Source organism: Neopelma chrysocephalum, unplaced genomic scaffold (genome assembly GCF_003984885.1).
Source record: "Neopelma chrysocephalum unplaced genomic scaffold, ASM398488v2 Primary Assembly neopelma1_26, whole genome shotgun sequence".
Taxonomy (NCBI): Eukaryota; Metazoa; Chordata; class Aves; order Passeriformes; family Pipridae; genus Neopelma; species Neopelma chrysocephalum.
The window spans coordinates 15,374,470-15,390,664 of NW_020897695.1; the positions used below are offsets into that span (position 1 = coordinate 15,374,470).

A 16,195-nucleotide genomic window follows, 5' to 3' on the forward strand; every position below is an offset into this window, starting at 1 on the left:
ACAGGGCAGGGGTGAGGAAGCCTTGTTTGGAATTCCATTAAGAGGTTTGAGATTCTACTGAAATGGAAATTAAAGCTTTGAACTGACTCTAATATTGGCTGTAGATAAAACCATTTGGTAAACTAATATTTTTATGTGTCTTATCAAAGAAATTTGGACAGAATCAAAGCAAATGTCTTGAGTTTGACAGTACAGGGGAACAACAGGTACACAAAGCTGATGCCTTTTCCTTTCTTCCCCAAGCCCTAACTTCATATTCTTTCTGTGGTCTCAGGTTAAAGACATTTTCTGTGAGATTAGTACATAGACTCTCTGCATTGTCTCTGGTCACAAACACATCCCTAGATGTGCTTAGAAAATCTCCTTGAGGAAAGTCTTGCACTGAAAAAGCATTGAATCCAGTTAATTTGCTAATTAAACCTATATTTGCCAGTGGCATTTAATACAACACATGAAGAGACAACAGTATTGCACCTTCACAACCCCAAGGTAGTTGAATTGCTGCTATTGACATTCTACACAGAGAGAGCAAGACAGAGATGACAAGCAAGAGGAAGAGGCAGTGATAAAGTCTGAATTAGCTCAGAAATGTTTTTGCTAGCACTTTTGTGCTCAGGTGTCAACTTTCTTATCCAAAGTGCGTTCCAAATTAAATAGCATTTTAATTTTGCTAGAGTTTAATCACAGGTAATAGTTTTTTAATATGATTGGGCTCTCTATATCTCTACATTAATATTTAACTGCTGTATTTTTTCCAGGTTGGTAGGAAAGCTTGCAAATAGTCCTAGAAAAGAACCTGCTCTTTCCTACCCCAAACCCCATGTACCACACACACCATGGTGGCTGCGCAGTGCACTGCTGTAGAGCTCAGCTGGCTGTAGGAGGGCTGCATCTCCTGAAAGATGATTAGCTCAGCCTTGCTTTGCCCTGCGTAGCTGTAACTGATTTTCCCAAGTTCCTTTATGTTACCAATATACTGTGCCATACCCATGTCAGAGGTCTGTCTCACACTGCCCAGCTCAGGGTACCCTGCGTCTGAAGGTACACAAGAATATCTATACTATTCTCCTTTACCTTCCTCTGCTAGCTCCAGTAAGTGGTATTTTAATGCATCCCTTTCTTACTGGACTCAGAACATACACCACAAGAGATATCTGGGACTGGCTCAAGCCGGCACTGGATCTCCAAGTGAAATCCAGGCTTCTTTTTTTTACTCTACTCATACACTGTATTTACCTTCTCCAATTCCAGTGATGTATTAACTCCTTTTATTTTATATGCTGTCAGTGGAGTGACTACAAAAGGCCAGTGAGGGAACACATCTCTCTTAGCCCTCCCTGCCCCAGTGCAGGGCACCAACTCTAACCTGGAGGCACCCTTTCTGCAAAGGAAAGTAACCCACTTCTTTTCCAACCAGTCCTCAACTTTTCCCACACTCTGGCCAGATGGAGTTGATCACTGGAAGTGTATATTTGTTGAGCCTTACACAGAGAGCACCAGTTCTCTTCCCACGTAAGTTGTTCTACACCCATCAGACAGTAACAAGGAGCCACCAAAACTCACTTTGTAATCTGCACTCCAGCTCCCAGCCTTGAAGCTTCTACCTCAGCATTCAGCTAGTGGACCAGCAAGCTTCAAGCAAGAGAAATGCTTTCTAAATCTTCATTAGAGTGATAATATAATGCGTACATAATCTAAAACTCTTCTTGCCTACATGGCTATACTACCAGCATTACTGCCAGAATCATCATCACCATCAGTATTATTACCATCTTCATTAGACGAGATAATCTCAATTATCATTAGTTCTAATTTATTATGTTCCTCATCAGCTCTGTCATCAGTGTCATTCATCTAATAGTTACTTATAAGCATTTAACAGAGAAAAACAACTGTTAATCTGCAACATTTAAATCAGCTCTGAGATCAAAAGTGAAAAAATACATGAAACTCTCAGACCTCCCACAGCACTGTAACTACCAACACTTCAGAATAAGAATTGTTCTCCAGAAAATGTCCATATCCTTCTACAGAGGCCAGTGGTTTTCACCAGGAAAGGTGGGCAATGATGATCTATCTGATCACCCCTGTGCAGCAGACATTTGTGCAGAGAAGGACAAGGAACAGTCCTCCCTGACTAGAGAGTGACAACATTTCAGGATAGGAAACAATAATGAAGGTCAGGAGCATACCTGCACATTTATCTCCACCTCACAATTGCAGTTTGCTGAAATGATCTTTTCCTCTCAATTATTTCTTTACATGTCAGTGAACTGCAACAGCCCAGGCTCAGCATAATTCACAGTCAGCTGCATTTTGATGTTGTTTGAAAATGGGAAATGCTGGGATACCACCCAAAGATGGACATCAGTGTGGCCGTGATCTTTTACGGTCACAGAAACTCTTCCCTTAAGGACAAGTCTATTATAAATCCTTGGATGACCCTCAAATACCTGCGGATGTATTTGTTCAACAAGCCTCAAAGCCTGAACGCTGGAGTTAACAGACCTATTTCATATATGCCACAGATGAGGGAAAACAACCTAGGGCATGTCATTTCACAGCCAGATGCCTAAACCAGAAGTTCCCAGACTGTCAGCAGGGTCACTTCTGCAACGCTCGCACAGCAAGGAGCCATACCAAAAAGCCTGCTAATGGCAGGACTGATCCCACAGACAGTACAGGTCTCCTTGAGCCGCAGGCACGTGCGTGGAAAGCCAGATGTCCTGGTTTGTGTTTCTGGCACAGCACCGGGCCACTGCAGCCAAACTCTTCCCTGACCCAATTGCACAGATGTCGGAGGACCGGCAGCAGCACAGGGCTGGTTTTTTATCTTCATAAGAGCAGATGCAGGAGGGGACTGATACACGTGAACCCATAATTATAAATTCCATTGCAATGAAGCATTTTGCAGTTGTTTCCCATTGGCAACCTGCAGCACAGGGGACAAAGCAAATGGCAACCAGTGGCACAGTGTTTTTGGTAACATGAAGGTGATTCCTCACCGCTGACATCTGCGTGACAGTCATCCACTCGGGAGGGATGTGGAAGTGAGCGCCGGCCGAGTCTCCCAACAGCACGACCCCTTGTGAGTCTGCACCTAATTAATGCATTTTATTAGTCACGTGAGCAGAAAGAGCAAACTGAAAACGAGCATGGAGAGCAATGCACAAAGAAGAACAGCCGTGGCAGCTGAGGGAGTCACAGGGTGACTGACTATACCACTCTTCATGAGGCTTAAACGTTCAGACCCTGAAAGAGGATTTTCACTCCATCTGCAACAAAAAATGTCTAGCAGGCATTTGCCATCAACCCTAGAGAAACAACTGGGAACTGGGCATGAAAAACAGGAAGAAGTCTTGCTAATCAGAAAAAATCCTAGTTATATTCAAATTGTGTGTTATTTCAGCAGAGGTTCTGCTGTGCAGCCAGTGTTTATTTTTACTATCCATAGAATATGCATTAAAAAGTATTTAAACATTTAGGGAAATCGGATTACTCAGAAAATTGCTCAAAGCTCCTTATAACAGAACTGGGTGGTGGATGTGCTACTCATATGAGTATTTCTGCTAGAACATCCTGTCTGGTTTATAATTAATGTTACTTAGCATTTGTAGATTGCCTTTCATCTAAAAATATTGAGAAGTCTTGCCAGGCAATGGTTCATTCCCTGATTTAAATATAAGGTGAGGTGCGTGGCAACTGCAGTCAGGGCTGTTTTGTGAGGTTGTTATTTGTGTGATATGTACACAGGCACCCACCCACCTTGCAGTTAGGGAGATCAGCTGATGCCATCACTTTCCCTCTTTGGGAGATCAGCTGATGTCATCACCTCTGTAAGTCCTTCTCCAGAAAAGGATCAGCATGTATTTATGGCAATGAGTCAAACTGGACAAATGCTGATGTTAAACTGCTCCCCTGAATCCCCAGGCCAACCCTCTGGGTTAGGCTTCAGGCTCCACAGAAGATGCAGAGGTGATATCTCTGTTTGCTGCCGTCCCTGATCTATGTGTTCAACTTTTAACTGAACTGACTTTTAACAGGAGATTACTAGCAGCTGGTGTTTTTCACATTTCCTCTTTGCTCACCCTCAGGATTAAAAAAACCCAACAATTTTGCCATTTTGCCTTTCTCATGATGTTGTAAAGCTCATTAAAATGCCTTTCCCCTGCATTGTCAATGACATTGTTTCTTGTATTAACTCTGAAGATTTACCTTTGCAAAATTTCTCCTCATAGGGAATTCCATCTTTTGGATCCACACCCTGTTGGAGGGGAGAGATGATAGTAGCTATCTAGCACCTGAAGAGTGGCAGTGTAAATCAGAGACCGAGAATTTAGTTCTTCTTGAATGTTTGCCTGTAGGAAGCACTGTGTCATAATAATGATGCTTTCCATTATATTATTTTAATATGTACATTTAAATTAATTATAATAACCATCATTTATATAATCATAAGCATCAATAAACTAACTTCACTCACAACTGCTTCTCTTAATTGCTTAGTTTTTAATAAATGGTTCTATTATTTGGAATATCAAAGGCAGCAAAAAAATAAGAATAATCCAAATCAGTTAATAAACCAAAATAAATAAAAAAGAAACATTTGCAGGCTATTTCAAAAGGAGGAAAAAAGAGAGGCAGCAATCAAGAAGGTGTAATTTCATTTACTTACCCATATGCCATTGCAGTTAGAGTCACTTTTCACATCCCAGTTATCAGGACTAAAACAGAGTTACAAAGGGATAAACAGTATTACAGAAAATAAAGCAAAAGGGGCTTTTGAGGAAATTGGATCTTTAGTGTCATTTTTCGCTAAGAATAAAAAGCAGATAGAAATTCGTTTCTGCATGGAAGGGTGGGGGTTTTCCTCCTTTGAATCCAGAAGAGGAATTTTTCCCAGCAAAATGCAATATTAATTTAAAGTTAATCCTGGACGTTGCTGAATGAAACTTATCCTTTCAGTCTGTATATGCACTTAGCTGAAGTTAGTGGAGGTGATTCTTGGAAAAGACAGACCCTTCTCCCTGCCCTTGTAAGTGTTCACTGAAATCCACCAAGCCCCTCACTCCAAATTCAGTGCATGGTAATGAGGATTTTCTCTGGCCCATAAAACAGTATGATTAGCGCAGGCCTCTCTTGCAGGAAAACTCTATCTGTTCAGTCTCTGAATATCCATCTATCCAGGACTCTGTAAGCCCATTTCTGCTGATGCAGGTCTGCTGCCCAGGACGATGGCACATGATTCTTCCAAGGCCATACCCTTAATCTCAGTTTATCTAGTCACAAACTGGTTAATATCTACACTTTAAAACCAGTCCTGGTTAACAACTTCTTAGCAAAACCATGGTAGAGGAGAGCTGTGTTTTTGAAAAGGTAAAATAGCAAAAGCAACAGAGGCAAGGCCAGACCAACAGGACTGGCTGTGCTCTCTGTTCCAGGTCTGCATGAAAGTCCATGCTCAGGCAGCTGGGAGGTATGCACCCAGAAGGTATTCACTTAGAAGGGTACATTTAGCCCTACATTTCCACAAACCATTAGGATTGGATGCTGGAGGTCAGCAGCCAGCCACGAGCACTACTGTTCTGCACTCCCACCCTGCTGCTCCCTAAAATAGGCACAGCCTGCATTAGCTCAAGTGGAATAAGGTTTGTAAGCCTCAGCAGCATGGTTTCCCTCCTCCCTCCACATTTGGTGTGTCTGAACCAATTTTGGCTGCAGACACTTCAGAGAAAGGAAAGAAACCTGTGCATCACCTCTGCAAACGCACCCCACCCCTAATCTTGATCATCCCCTCCTGTCTCTATCACACTGAAATCAAGCAACAAGCAGTGATGCGCTATCTTAGAATATGGCCAAAATAAAATCTTGAGCTCATTCTTCAAGAAGCCACAATCACTAGGAAGCCTTTAAAATAATTAAAAGCTTTACCGTCTGCCAGGGTACACGGTGATGTTTTTGTCATTGCAGTCTCTGCCTCTCCAGTGATAGCCCCTCAATGTCTGAAGGCCAGGAGAAGCACACAGATAGGACAGTCACTATTACTCTTGCACTTTTAATTTAAAGTATCTAAAATGAGAATCTAACTAAAGGTGGAAGAATAAAACCCAGTAAACAGGTTGTATTCCAGAGTCCCTTTGCTAAGCTTTAACACCTTGCATGCTTTGGTGCAGAAATAAGACAAGTTGGCTTTTTTTTTTTTAATATGACTTTGCTTCACCTCTTATTAATTCAGTAAACAATCCACTCAGCAGCAGAGCAATTTGCTTCTGCAGGGAGCACAGCTTTATTCATGCATCTCCCCAGGTGGCATAAATGAATGATTGCTTTTTCATCCAAGAAAAATCCCCACATTTTATGATAAAAAACCATCCATTCACTTTATTCCTATACCTATTTTCACATGAATGGATAAGGCTTTGCAGAAAGTAAGAGGAATCCCATAGACATCCTCATTATCAAGGGATTAGTGTATCAAAGGAAAGGCTTTGCTTACTGGAAAAGTACTAAATTTATCTCCATCAAAATCTTCAAAAGGCAGTTTATTTCTTATAACACTGTAAAAAACAAAAACAAAAAACATAGTGTTAACATATGGGAGGGAACCTATTCAGAAAGTAAAAAACACAATGAAGCATACAGAATAGATAATAACTGGCATGTCATTCACTGCTCCATATTCAGTTTTAGCTCTGCGCTGTACTTCAGCAAAGTGATCCTGTCCAAAAGAACAAATTCTAATTTCTTTCAATACCTGCTGACTGAAATCTGGAGGTGAAGCTGATGGAATCCTGTATGGCTGCAATGTCAAACCTGCAGTCTCTAAAACAAACTAGGACATCAAATCTGTGGTAAAAGTGACTATAAATTTTTTGGAAATAAATACTACACTCAACATTTGCAGGCCTTGCAAACCTGTCAGATTCAAAATGCTAATGGAGGCCCTTCTCCCTGGGAAAGATCTGCAGAATGGATCTCATGCTGATGGAAACTAACTGCCTAATTACATCAACCTTTGAAAATTACATTTCTTTCTTTTTCTTTGTGACTTTTGTTTCCAGAAATCCTATAGGTTTTAGCAGCACCTGAAACTGGTGTTAAAATTATAGTGTCAGCCCTGTGCCCCTTCCTTTTTAGCTTGGGCATGTGCTCGCTTTCACATGGTGCTGCCCAAGCATGGCATTTCTCTTTGGCTATGGGACGCTGCTTAGCTCACCTATATTGAGCAGCCTTTCATATTTAGCCCAGCAGGCAGCACTCTTAAAATGATATGCTAGTTAATCTTTCCTTGGAAAGTTTTCTTTCCGAGTTTTTCCAAACTTTTGAGTTTGTAAGAGATGTTGAATCTGGCTGAGAGAACAAATAGGTGTGGATTCCTCAAGCTGCAGAAGCATCAGGATAAGAAAAAATGTAGAGGAGACTGCTGACATGCACTTGTGGATGTGATTGTCATCCTTATTGAGTTTGTAATCAGTAATTCCGATGCACTGTTTGGGCTACTTCTCTGCAGTAAGGTTCAGTTGCAAGGAACTGGCACAAATCTAGACCACTAAAAAGGTCCAATTGACAAATATATTTTTTTGCAGCTACAGAGAGAGGAAAGTGAAAAACCAAAGAGAGTGAGAGAGAGCGCATGAGGGAGAGGTCAGAAGAGTTGAACATATTTGATTCAACATATGATATACAATTTGATTGCTGCTTCCACTGTCTGAACTCACAGGGTTCGAACTCGGCTTATGTGTCCTGACTAACATTTCAAAGGCACTTACAAGATATTTCATGTCAATCAACCCATTCCCAATAAACTCCTGATATTTGCAGTTTCAATTAAATGAGCAGAAATAGTTGAGTTAGGTGAATAGGTGCCAAGTTAGTCTTGGCAGTTGACTCAGTCAAATATACAGTTTATAATACTGATGTAGATTTTCTTGACTCTTCCTCCAACTCATTGGACTACATTTACAAATATGCTTTAGGAGTAATATCCCAGCTCACGTCCTTGGCCTTTCTCAGAAACTGATTCAAAGTCAGCACTGCCATGAATGTTTTTTTTGTCTTGAGATTCTTCTACACTTCACAACTGACATTAAATTCATGTTCCTTACAGAGTTATACGGGTGCTGGTGGCCTTCCTGTGCTGAGCCGTGGGCACCACAACTGGGTGAACAAATGAAATGGAGAAGTCTCTTGGGCTCAGGAAATCTCAACAGAAAGTTAGTTCCCTCTTGGAAATGTCACATCTGTGAGTGTGTCACATATTTGACCTCTGGGACATGCTGAAAAAAAGCAAATGTTTTAAGTACTGAAAAAATCACAGGGATCCCTAGGAGGAAACTTACTTGCCTGATCTCTCTGCAACCTCCCTCTATACTACCTAGTCAGTGGTTTTATGAAGGAAACCAACATAAGTAAAGCGTGGGAAGCTTTGTTAACTAAGGACGACTTTTGAAAGAAGCAAATGTACCATAACCTGTTTATGGTTAAGGACTGAAATTTTATACGTACTATTTCATCTTCTCACACAGGTTAGCCAGAAGAGGAAATGTACAAATACTTGAGAACCCCATGAAGCTTTTCTGGAGAGGAAGAAAAATAAAAAAAAGATGAGTGCATTAGTTCACAGAGGTGGTGTACCTTGGGATATTCAGTGTCAGTAAATTACAGAGGTAAACCATGTATTTTCTGCCTAGAGACATCTAAAAACTCCAGTGATGCCATTAAGGATGCTACATGCCAGAATATTTAGACAATTCAACTACTCTTGCTTTCAAAGACCTGTAAACTAAAAAGGAATAAAAAGTTCCTGTGAAACTGTCTCCTCTCAAGTACCAAACTTACTTTCTCATTCTTTAAAAAAATTACTGTTCTCATGTTTGATAAACATGATGGTATCTGACACAGTGCGGAAACATTGTGAGCCATGAGGTTTGTTTCTACATGCTCAGGGAGGAGTGGATAGGCCAACAACCCCAAAGAGAGGAGAAATAGGACGATCCAGAACGTGCAGAGAATACCTTTGAATTTTAATGAGATTTTACTTGGAAATCTCGTAACTATATTTTATCTTGTCCAGACCTGGAAGCTGTAAAAGACAGCTGCTGCTGGAAAAACTCTTTCCACATTAGTAGACCATTACCAGGGGCCAATCCAGTTCATGTTCCAGGTAGCCAGGAAGTTTAAGAAGCTGAAAGAGACTTTCCTAATGAATGGAAATATTGTGCTGCATTGGCAATGAATCCCACAAACACACTGCTCATGTGGCTTCACTGTAACTTCAGGTGGTCTTTAAACACTGAGGGTGCTCAAGTGGTCTATAAATACAGAGGGCTAGTCGGTGCACAGCCTAATTAACTGTATTCACTAAGGCTACATTTAGCATGTAAATATGGAGCAGATGAGCAGATGGGCATAATCATAACTTGAAGCAAAGAAGGGTAATTATTTATATTGACATAGCACTTAAAAGCTCTGTCCTTGGACCAACTGCCTTGTATTACATACTTTATATACACAGAGAAAAAGAGTAAGATAGTCCTCGCCCTAAAAATATTACAACCCAAACCCAACGTAAAACAGAAGATAAAGGTGGGATACAACTCAGGAGAGGACAATGAAAGGTTATTACTCACCATGAGGGGCAGTAACCTCAGCGTATAAAGCTCTGAGTGACAGAGGAGAACCTTGAGGCAGCATTGCAGGGCAGGGAACCAGTAGACCATAGTGTGTAGGGCACTGCCTTACAGCTCCAGGAAAGGTGTTCGCTTGCACAGGTAACAAGGGGTGATGGAGATAAGGGTATCACACTGCCCAGAGCAGGAGGTCAGCCACAGCAGTGTGCCACAGTCAGGATCTCAGTGTGGAGAGGAGGGCTGGGGTAGTGAAGAGGGGATAGAGCCCCTAGTGCAAAGACTGTAGTCAACATTTGCAGTGGCGGCTGAAATGACCAGGCAGCAAGATGAAGATGAAAAAGAGTGGTACTTTTTTCAGTTACCACTGAAAAGGAGCAGGAGGAGAGATCTGCAGTGGAGGTGGAACTGTAACAGTGCACTTTCTGAAGGATGCAAAAGTGAAATCAAAGGAGAAAAAAAAGAGGAAAGTCAGGGAGATGAGACAAGAAACCCAAAAGAAACCCACCAATTAATTCTCCTCATCTCTGCCCAACACACCCAAATGACAAAACTTGAGTCACACTGGTTTGGGGGTGAGGAGGTGTTGGTAGAGTGAAAGGAGAAAGCAGAACACCATCACAGAAGAAGTAGAGAGAAATAGCCAAAACAGCCGGGGAGTGGGGCCTTTTCTTGAGCTGAAAGACCAACTTTGTCCTGCTGCTGTGACTTCAGTTGCCATGTGCTCTTCCCCATTCTACTGCATCTCTGTATTCAAGCTACTGGCTGCCTTGGGGCTATGTCCTGCAGCATGGCAGGGACACGGACCTCCTTTTTGCTCTGCGTGTGCGCGTACATGTGTATGATCAGGTAGGCAGAGAGCGTGAGGTGCACAAGCAGGATGCCAGCTTTTCTCAAAGAGATTTGAAAACCCATGTACACCTTCCTGGAAAGAGGAAAGAAACCACTTCTCCCGCCTTCTTCATGCAGGACTAATCCTGCCTACAGAAGCACTAGAGGCTCTTAAAGCTTTCCATCAGGCTAAGATTTGCAGTGTCTTGATCTGAGCTGTCAGGTTTTCACTTCAGCCTAAGTCACAGTATGCAAAGCCTTTGAAGTTAAAGCACCTGGAGCCAAAACTGCACCAGAAAGACAAACTACAGGGCTTGCAAGAAATAAATACAGAAATAAAATCTCATTTCATTCTGTTCACGGGCTGCACTTAAAGCCTACCCTTTGCTGTAAGTAGAATAAAATTTTTCCTGCCTTTTTCTCAGCTAATCATTTCAAAATTGTTGCTGACTGGATCTCCGTTAGTTTCAAAGGAAGACTATCCTGCAGTCCCAGAGACCGCCTAACTTTGGTGGGAATGGTCGTGTGTTGGTGATGTGGAATTGGTGTGGGCGATGCTGAGGAGCTACTACAGCAGTACTTTGGAGCACAACAACCTCTGGCTCCCCAGCCCATGCATCCCCACAGCAGGTGGGACAGTGAGGTCTGAAGGTAATGCTTTAGCTCTGCTTGGGGTTGTGCAGGAGGTTGGTGTCTTGGGCTACTCTTAAAAGGCATAAAGGAATACAGGTTTCAAAAAAAGAGAGAATCTTTGCATGTGCAGGTACTATAAGATCCTTCCCAGCAGAGACAAGCTACGATTGCAGTATGAGTTTCTGAGAGAAGATGGATTACTTGCCCCTGTGTAACATGAGTGGGATACAGGGAAATTAGCCTATGCTCTCCTCTTCCCGACAATTCCCTTTGGCTTCCCACTTCTCCCCCTGCCAGGCTGTGACTTGCAGGTCTCCCACTGCCAGGCTGTGACTTGCAGGGACCTCATAGTCATGGCAGAGTTGTATGCATGGTGCCTGCTCTCACTAAATGCTACAGCCACAACCCTATTCACCATTCGTTCACCACTATTGCTCAAAGATACCCCTTAGTATCTTCTCCACCCGTAAAAAAAGTTAGCACTAGAGGTGCTCACAGTGATTGATAACACTAATATTTTATTCATTGCCTGTTAATGTTCCCTAATGGCATTTCTGTAATTATTTTAATTGGTTTTACTAAAAAGAATAACAATGAGCCCCTAATGCTTGTTGGTGTTTGGTTTAAGCCAATCACTTGCAGATGGCTCACTCCTTTTAATGAATGGAGACATTTATTAGAATCTTTTGGGTTTGTAGCCAATTTCATTGCATCTCTACATTAGTCAAATATCTTTTCTTTTTCCCAAACTCACAATGATCCACAGAAATTCCAAGTAAATACGAAATCCTAGGATCTAGACAGACCTCCCATTCTCATAACCAACATTCATAATCATGCCTTTTTTTATGCAGTCACACACAGCTGCCAAGCCAAGATGGGAACAACTAACTTGCAAGAACTTTTTCAGAAGGCTTTCCCCGAACATGCAATGGGGCAAAAGCAACCAAAACAGCAGATATGGGAAGAATGAACAGATATAATTTGATGTTTTGGTCTAGCATGAGCCAGAGCATAAAAGAGGCCAGGGGAATCTTTTTCTCTCTCTGCTGATGTGGATGCAGTGATGTCCTACCACAGATGGGGTTTTTCTGGATCCTCACCCACACATTCAGCCAGGTAATCCTCTTCCCAAGCAGTGAGAGCTCCTCAGCTCTCACTGCCATGTGTATCTGCATGTGCAGGTGAACAGACCATGATACAGCAGCCTTCAGACTGGGCAGGTGATTTTCTTACTATTTCATCACATGCTGCTTCTCTGGGATACATGGCTCATGCAAGCAGGATCCATACTGTGCTCTCTCCTAGAGATTCTTCTTTGTCTTTCTCACTATATTGTTTTTCTGGATCTCAAAATAACTTTAATCTGTGTGAATGGGAAATTGAGAGATACAGTAATGCTTCTAGAAATGTTATTTTTAATTTTCCAGGTTTAAAATAAGTTTCATCCAGGCTCATTACAGGGAGCACACTAGGAATAACCTCAGGAGAGGCTCAAGCAAGCACATGATACTTATTTTGATTTGAGCTGACCTTGTATTGTGCAGCTATGGAGGTTTAGAAATACATTGACTGGAGAAACCTAACTATGACTGTGGTGCTTCTAGATGGGACACAGTCTACTTGTCCTTCCTGCTGGCAAATGGGAAGCTAGGAACAGGAAAGGGCCAAGGGTGTTGTGATGGAGATTGAGAGGGGTATTGGGGCATTGAGCAGCTTTGAGGATACGGGACAGTAGAGGCAAAATAGCAGTGCAAAATAGAGCCTATTGCACCCAAAGATTGATGCCAACCGTGCCACCCTATCCAGGAGAGCCTACAAAGGCCAAACATGGCCATGCAAGGATGCAACCCAATATGCCAAGGGTAGAAACATGTGCGAGGGAGCAAAGGAGCCCTATGTCCTGGGGGACAGCTCTCCCAAGCCTGTAGCTGCTCTCTGGCTAACAGAGAGGACCTGCTTGACTCAGAGCATCTTGCTGCAGGTGTTAACATGGGGTCCAAGGAAAGGGGATTAGAAATTTAATGTAATTTGAGCAGAAATCTCAGGCCATCAGTAGCACAGCACTGAATAGGAAGGAAAATGAATAAGATCCTGCTGGTTGCTGTTCCGTGGGAGGTGCGACCTGTCTCTCCAGTGCTTTGTTTATTTCCCTGGCTTGGCAATTTGGCAATTGCCCAAAGGCTAATTAGGCACCTCAATTTTCACTTTTGTGAGTAGCATCCCAGTAAGGAATCAGGAAGAAGCAGTACCAATAATTTCATCACAAACAGCTAAAACATTTGCTCTGCTTTAAGTACCTGAAGACAATTGGAAGTAAACTCTGTGGCTGAGCTGACTCACCTAAGTGAATCCAGCAGAATATAAACTGCCCCTCCCTTCTCTGCTACCCTTTAGAGATCTTCTACAAATCTGAAAACTGTTGGAGGTAGAAAGATTTCAAATCCTACTTTTCAAGTTTAAAGGCAAAGGCAGTCCCTCACAAATAAAGGAAAAATATGCAGAATTTGCATTCAGACCATTGCTTGAGTTTCAGACAGCCCTAAAATGCACTCTCTGTGCTGTAAGCCAGTAGCTCACTTCATAAGGCACCCACTTACATACTGCTACAAGGGAAGGCAGGGATGATAAGGGTCAAGGAAGAAGCACGAAAAAAAAGAGGAGCAATAATAAACACTGCAAGAAGTTTGAAGGAATGAAGGAAAAACACAGGACAAGGCTGAGTGGGAAATTCCTGTCTTGGACCAGTAAAAGCAAGTGTCTCAGTGTGAAGCTATATTATGGAGCTCACAGATGAGATGCTGATTGCTGCATGCATTTTAGACATAAATTTATGTCTTGGACAGATATGGATATAGATTGTTATCCCTTCTCTACAAACAATCTGCGTTTTCATGAGGGTTTTTTCTGCTCTCCTCATGCTTTCATATTTCTTCTCTATTTCTCCCTCTCCTTCTTCCCAGTGTCACCTGACAGAGCAGATCCTCTGCCAGGTAGGAGTGAGTCAGCATTCAATTCAGAAGGATTCACAGTCATACAAAATAAAAAAGGACTCACTCCTGATAAAATGCAAGTACAGTGTAAAACACCCTAATGCCATTGATTTCTTACCAGGTCCTTCGAAGTCTTCATAATTCTTCTTGCCTTTTTTATTGCGGTTCTCAGTCCTACCTAGGGGAGCAAGAACAAAATGAAAAACAACCAGATCAGCCTCACAGTATCCCACCAACTTTTCTTCCTATTTCCTACCTTTTTTTCTATTTAATATATCAGTCACAGCACAAATATGATGTATGAGTCCACAAACTCCTCATCAGTTACTTTTTATTGGACTAACAATCAATTATCCAGTCACACTCTATGAAACTCCAGTTGCAAGAGTTCATTTATTTTGCTCCAGGGCATCATTTATTTCCTAAGTAAAAGTCCAGATCAGATGAAATTCATATCCTGACTGCACTGTGTGAGCTGCAGAGGACATACTTCTCTGGTGACTCCTCCTGAAGAACAAGTCATCCATTAGATGGCTAAAAGAGGGTTACACATGTAATGTCAGTCTGACTTGCTGTGGAAGGGCACAGATGAAATATTTGCTCTTGCATGGATAAGGGTTATACTCAGCTGAGGTTCATCCCAGCAGGGGAACAGCTGGCATGCAGGAAGGTGAAAAGCAGAGAATAGAGTTTGGAAGGAAAATCTCCTGCCTAGGATCTAGGAAGGTTAACTTTTTATTCTGGAAATACCTGACCTGCAGGGCAAGTTCTTGCTGACAGTGGGAAGATAATTTTTCTGTTGTGTCCATGCCAACTTGTGCTGAAGAAGCATTTTGGGGTACCTCCAAACTGAGGATACTTACACCTACATAGAAAGGAAGAGTGGGAGAACCATTGGAAGAAAATACCTTGGAAAGGCGTCATCAGTTTGGCCATCATAAGGCCATGGGTTACAAAGAAGTCAACTACAAGTGATGCCCAAATAATTCCTCAAATCCCTTTACACACATGCTCCTCAAAGGAGGAAAGTAAATTTTGTGCAAGGGGCACCATCTATGAGCGTGGGTGACAGCCAGGGTCCAGCACTGCTGGCAGCAGGAGGACAGATGTGCCGTGTGTGGTGCTGCAAGGCTGTGGTCAAATGCACACTGATGGCCACTTGTCACGGCCGGGAACTGCCAAACACTGCCATGGTCCTGCTCTCAAAGCCTTCCTCGAGGCTCTGCCATTGCAAAAACCTCAACCAATACATTTTTGCAGCCCCCTAGTCCACTGCTGTGGGTCCTGCCTGGCTAAATGTTGAGCCACCGGGAGGAAGTAGGGGCAGGATGTTTCTGCACCATGCTGCTAAGCGTTGACTCCAGCCTTAAGAAGTCTGTCTTGCATCACAGCATAGAAGGCCATATTGGTTCTTCTGCCACAAGGACTCTTCCCAGTCATGGAGGTGGGGAGATGCCCCAGATATGCTCATGAAGTCAAAAATATTTAACAACAGTTTAACAGCTCTGATGAACAGCACTTTCTAAATTCAGCCACATCTTCCCAAAAGAAAGGAAGATCTCACAATTTTAATTTAGGGGAAAAAAAAGAGAAAAGACAGTCACAGGAGTCTGAAAGGGTCAGGGTAACACCAGTGTGCTCCCCTCTGCTGCTCCATTTTCAGTTTAGGACAATATTCTTGTATCTCAGTGATGACAATTCCTATATACTGTCCTGCATTTATTAGGCCACCTTTGAAAACAGTCATATCTGTGAGGCAGTAGCTATGTCATGGCCTCTGTCCTTCCCCTCAGCATTCAGAATGAAGAAGGCTGAAAACACAGCCTGTTTGCTCTCTTTCAGAAGGAATAGCTACTTATGTTATGTAAGGTTTGAGAACTGGTAAAAAAAATACCCTAGGATAAAAAAAGGAGATAAAAATAAATTACTTGTGACAATGTTTCAAATGGAAAAGCAAATCCAGAGTATAACAAACATGTTAGCACTTAGTGTCTGCTCAAAATTGTTAGTGAGGACGAACTGTTCTCTCTGACAATGACCTGCCATCAGGCTCTCCTACAGCCCAGCCTAAGGACATAACTACCAGCCTAACACCAACGAGGTTTATGTTTC

General features: G+C 42.3%; 1 protein-coding gene across 1 annotated transcript in view; it reads right to left on the reverse strand.

Moving 5' to 3' along the window:
• Window positions 1–16,195, reverse strand: part of AOAH (acyloxyacyl hydrolase) — an 83,031-nt gene that overhangs the window by 39,937 nt on the left and 26,899 nt on the right. The window contains 7 exon segments of the mRNA XM_027675680.1: window positions 3,006–3,100; window positions 4,216–4,264; window positions 4,676–4,724; window positions 5,932–6,002; window positions 6,497–6,557; window positions 8,506–8,576; window positions 14,202–14,261. Coding sequence (XP_027531481.1) covers window positions 3,006–3,100; window positions 4,216–4,264; window positions 4,676–4,724; window positions 5,932–6,002; window positions 6,497–6,557; window positions 8,506–8,576; window positions 14,202–14,261 — 456 coding nt within the window.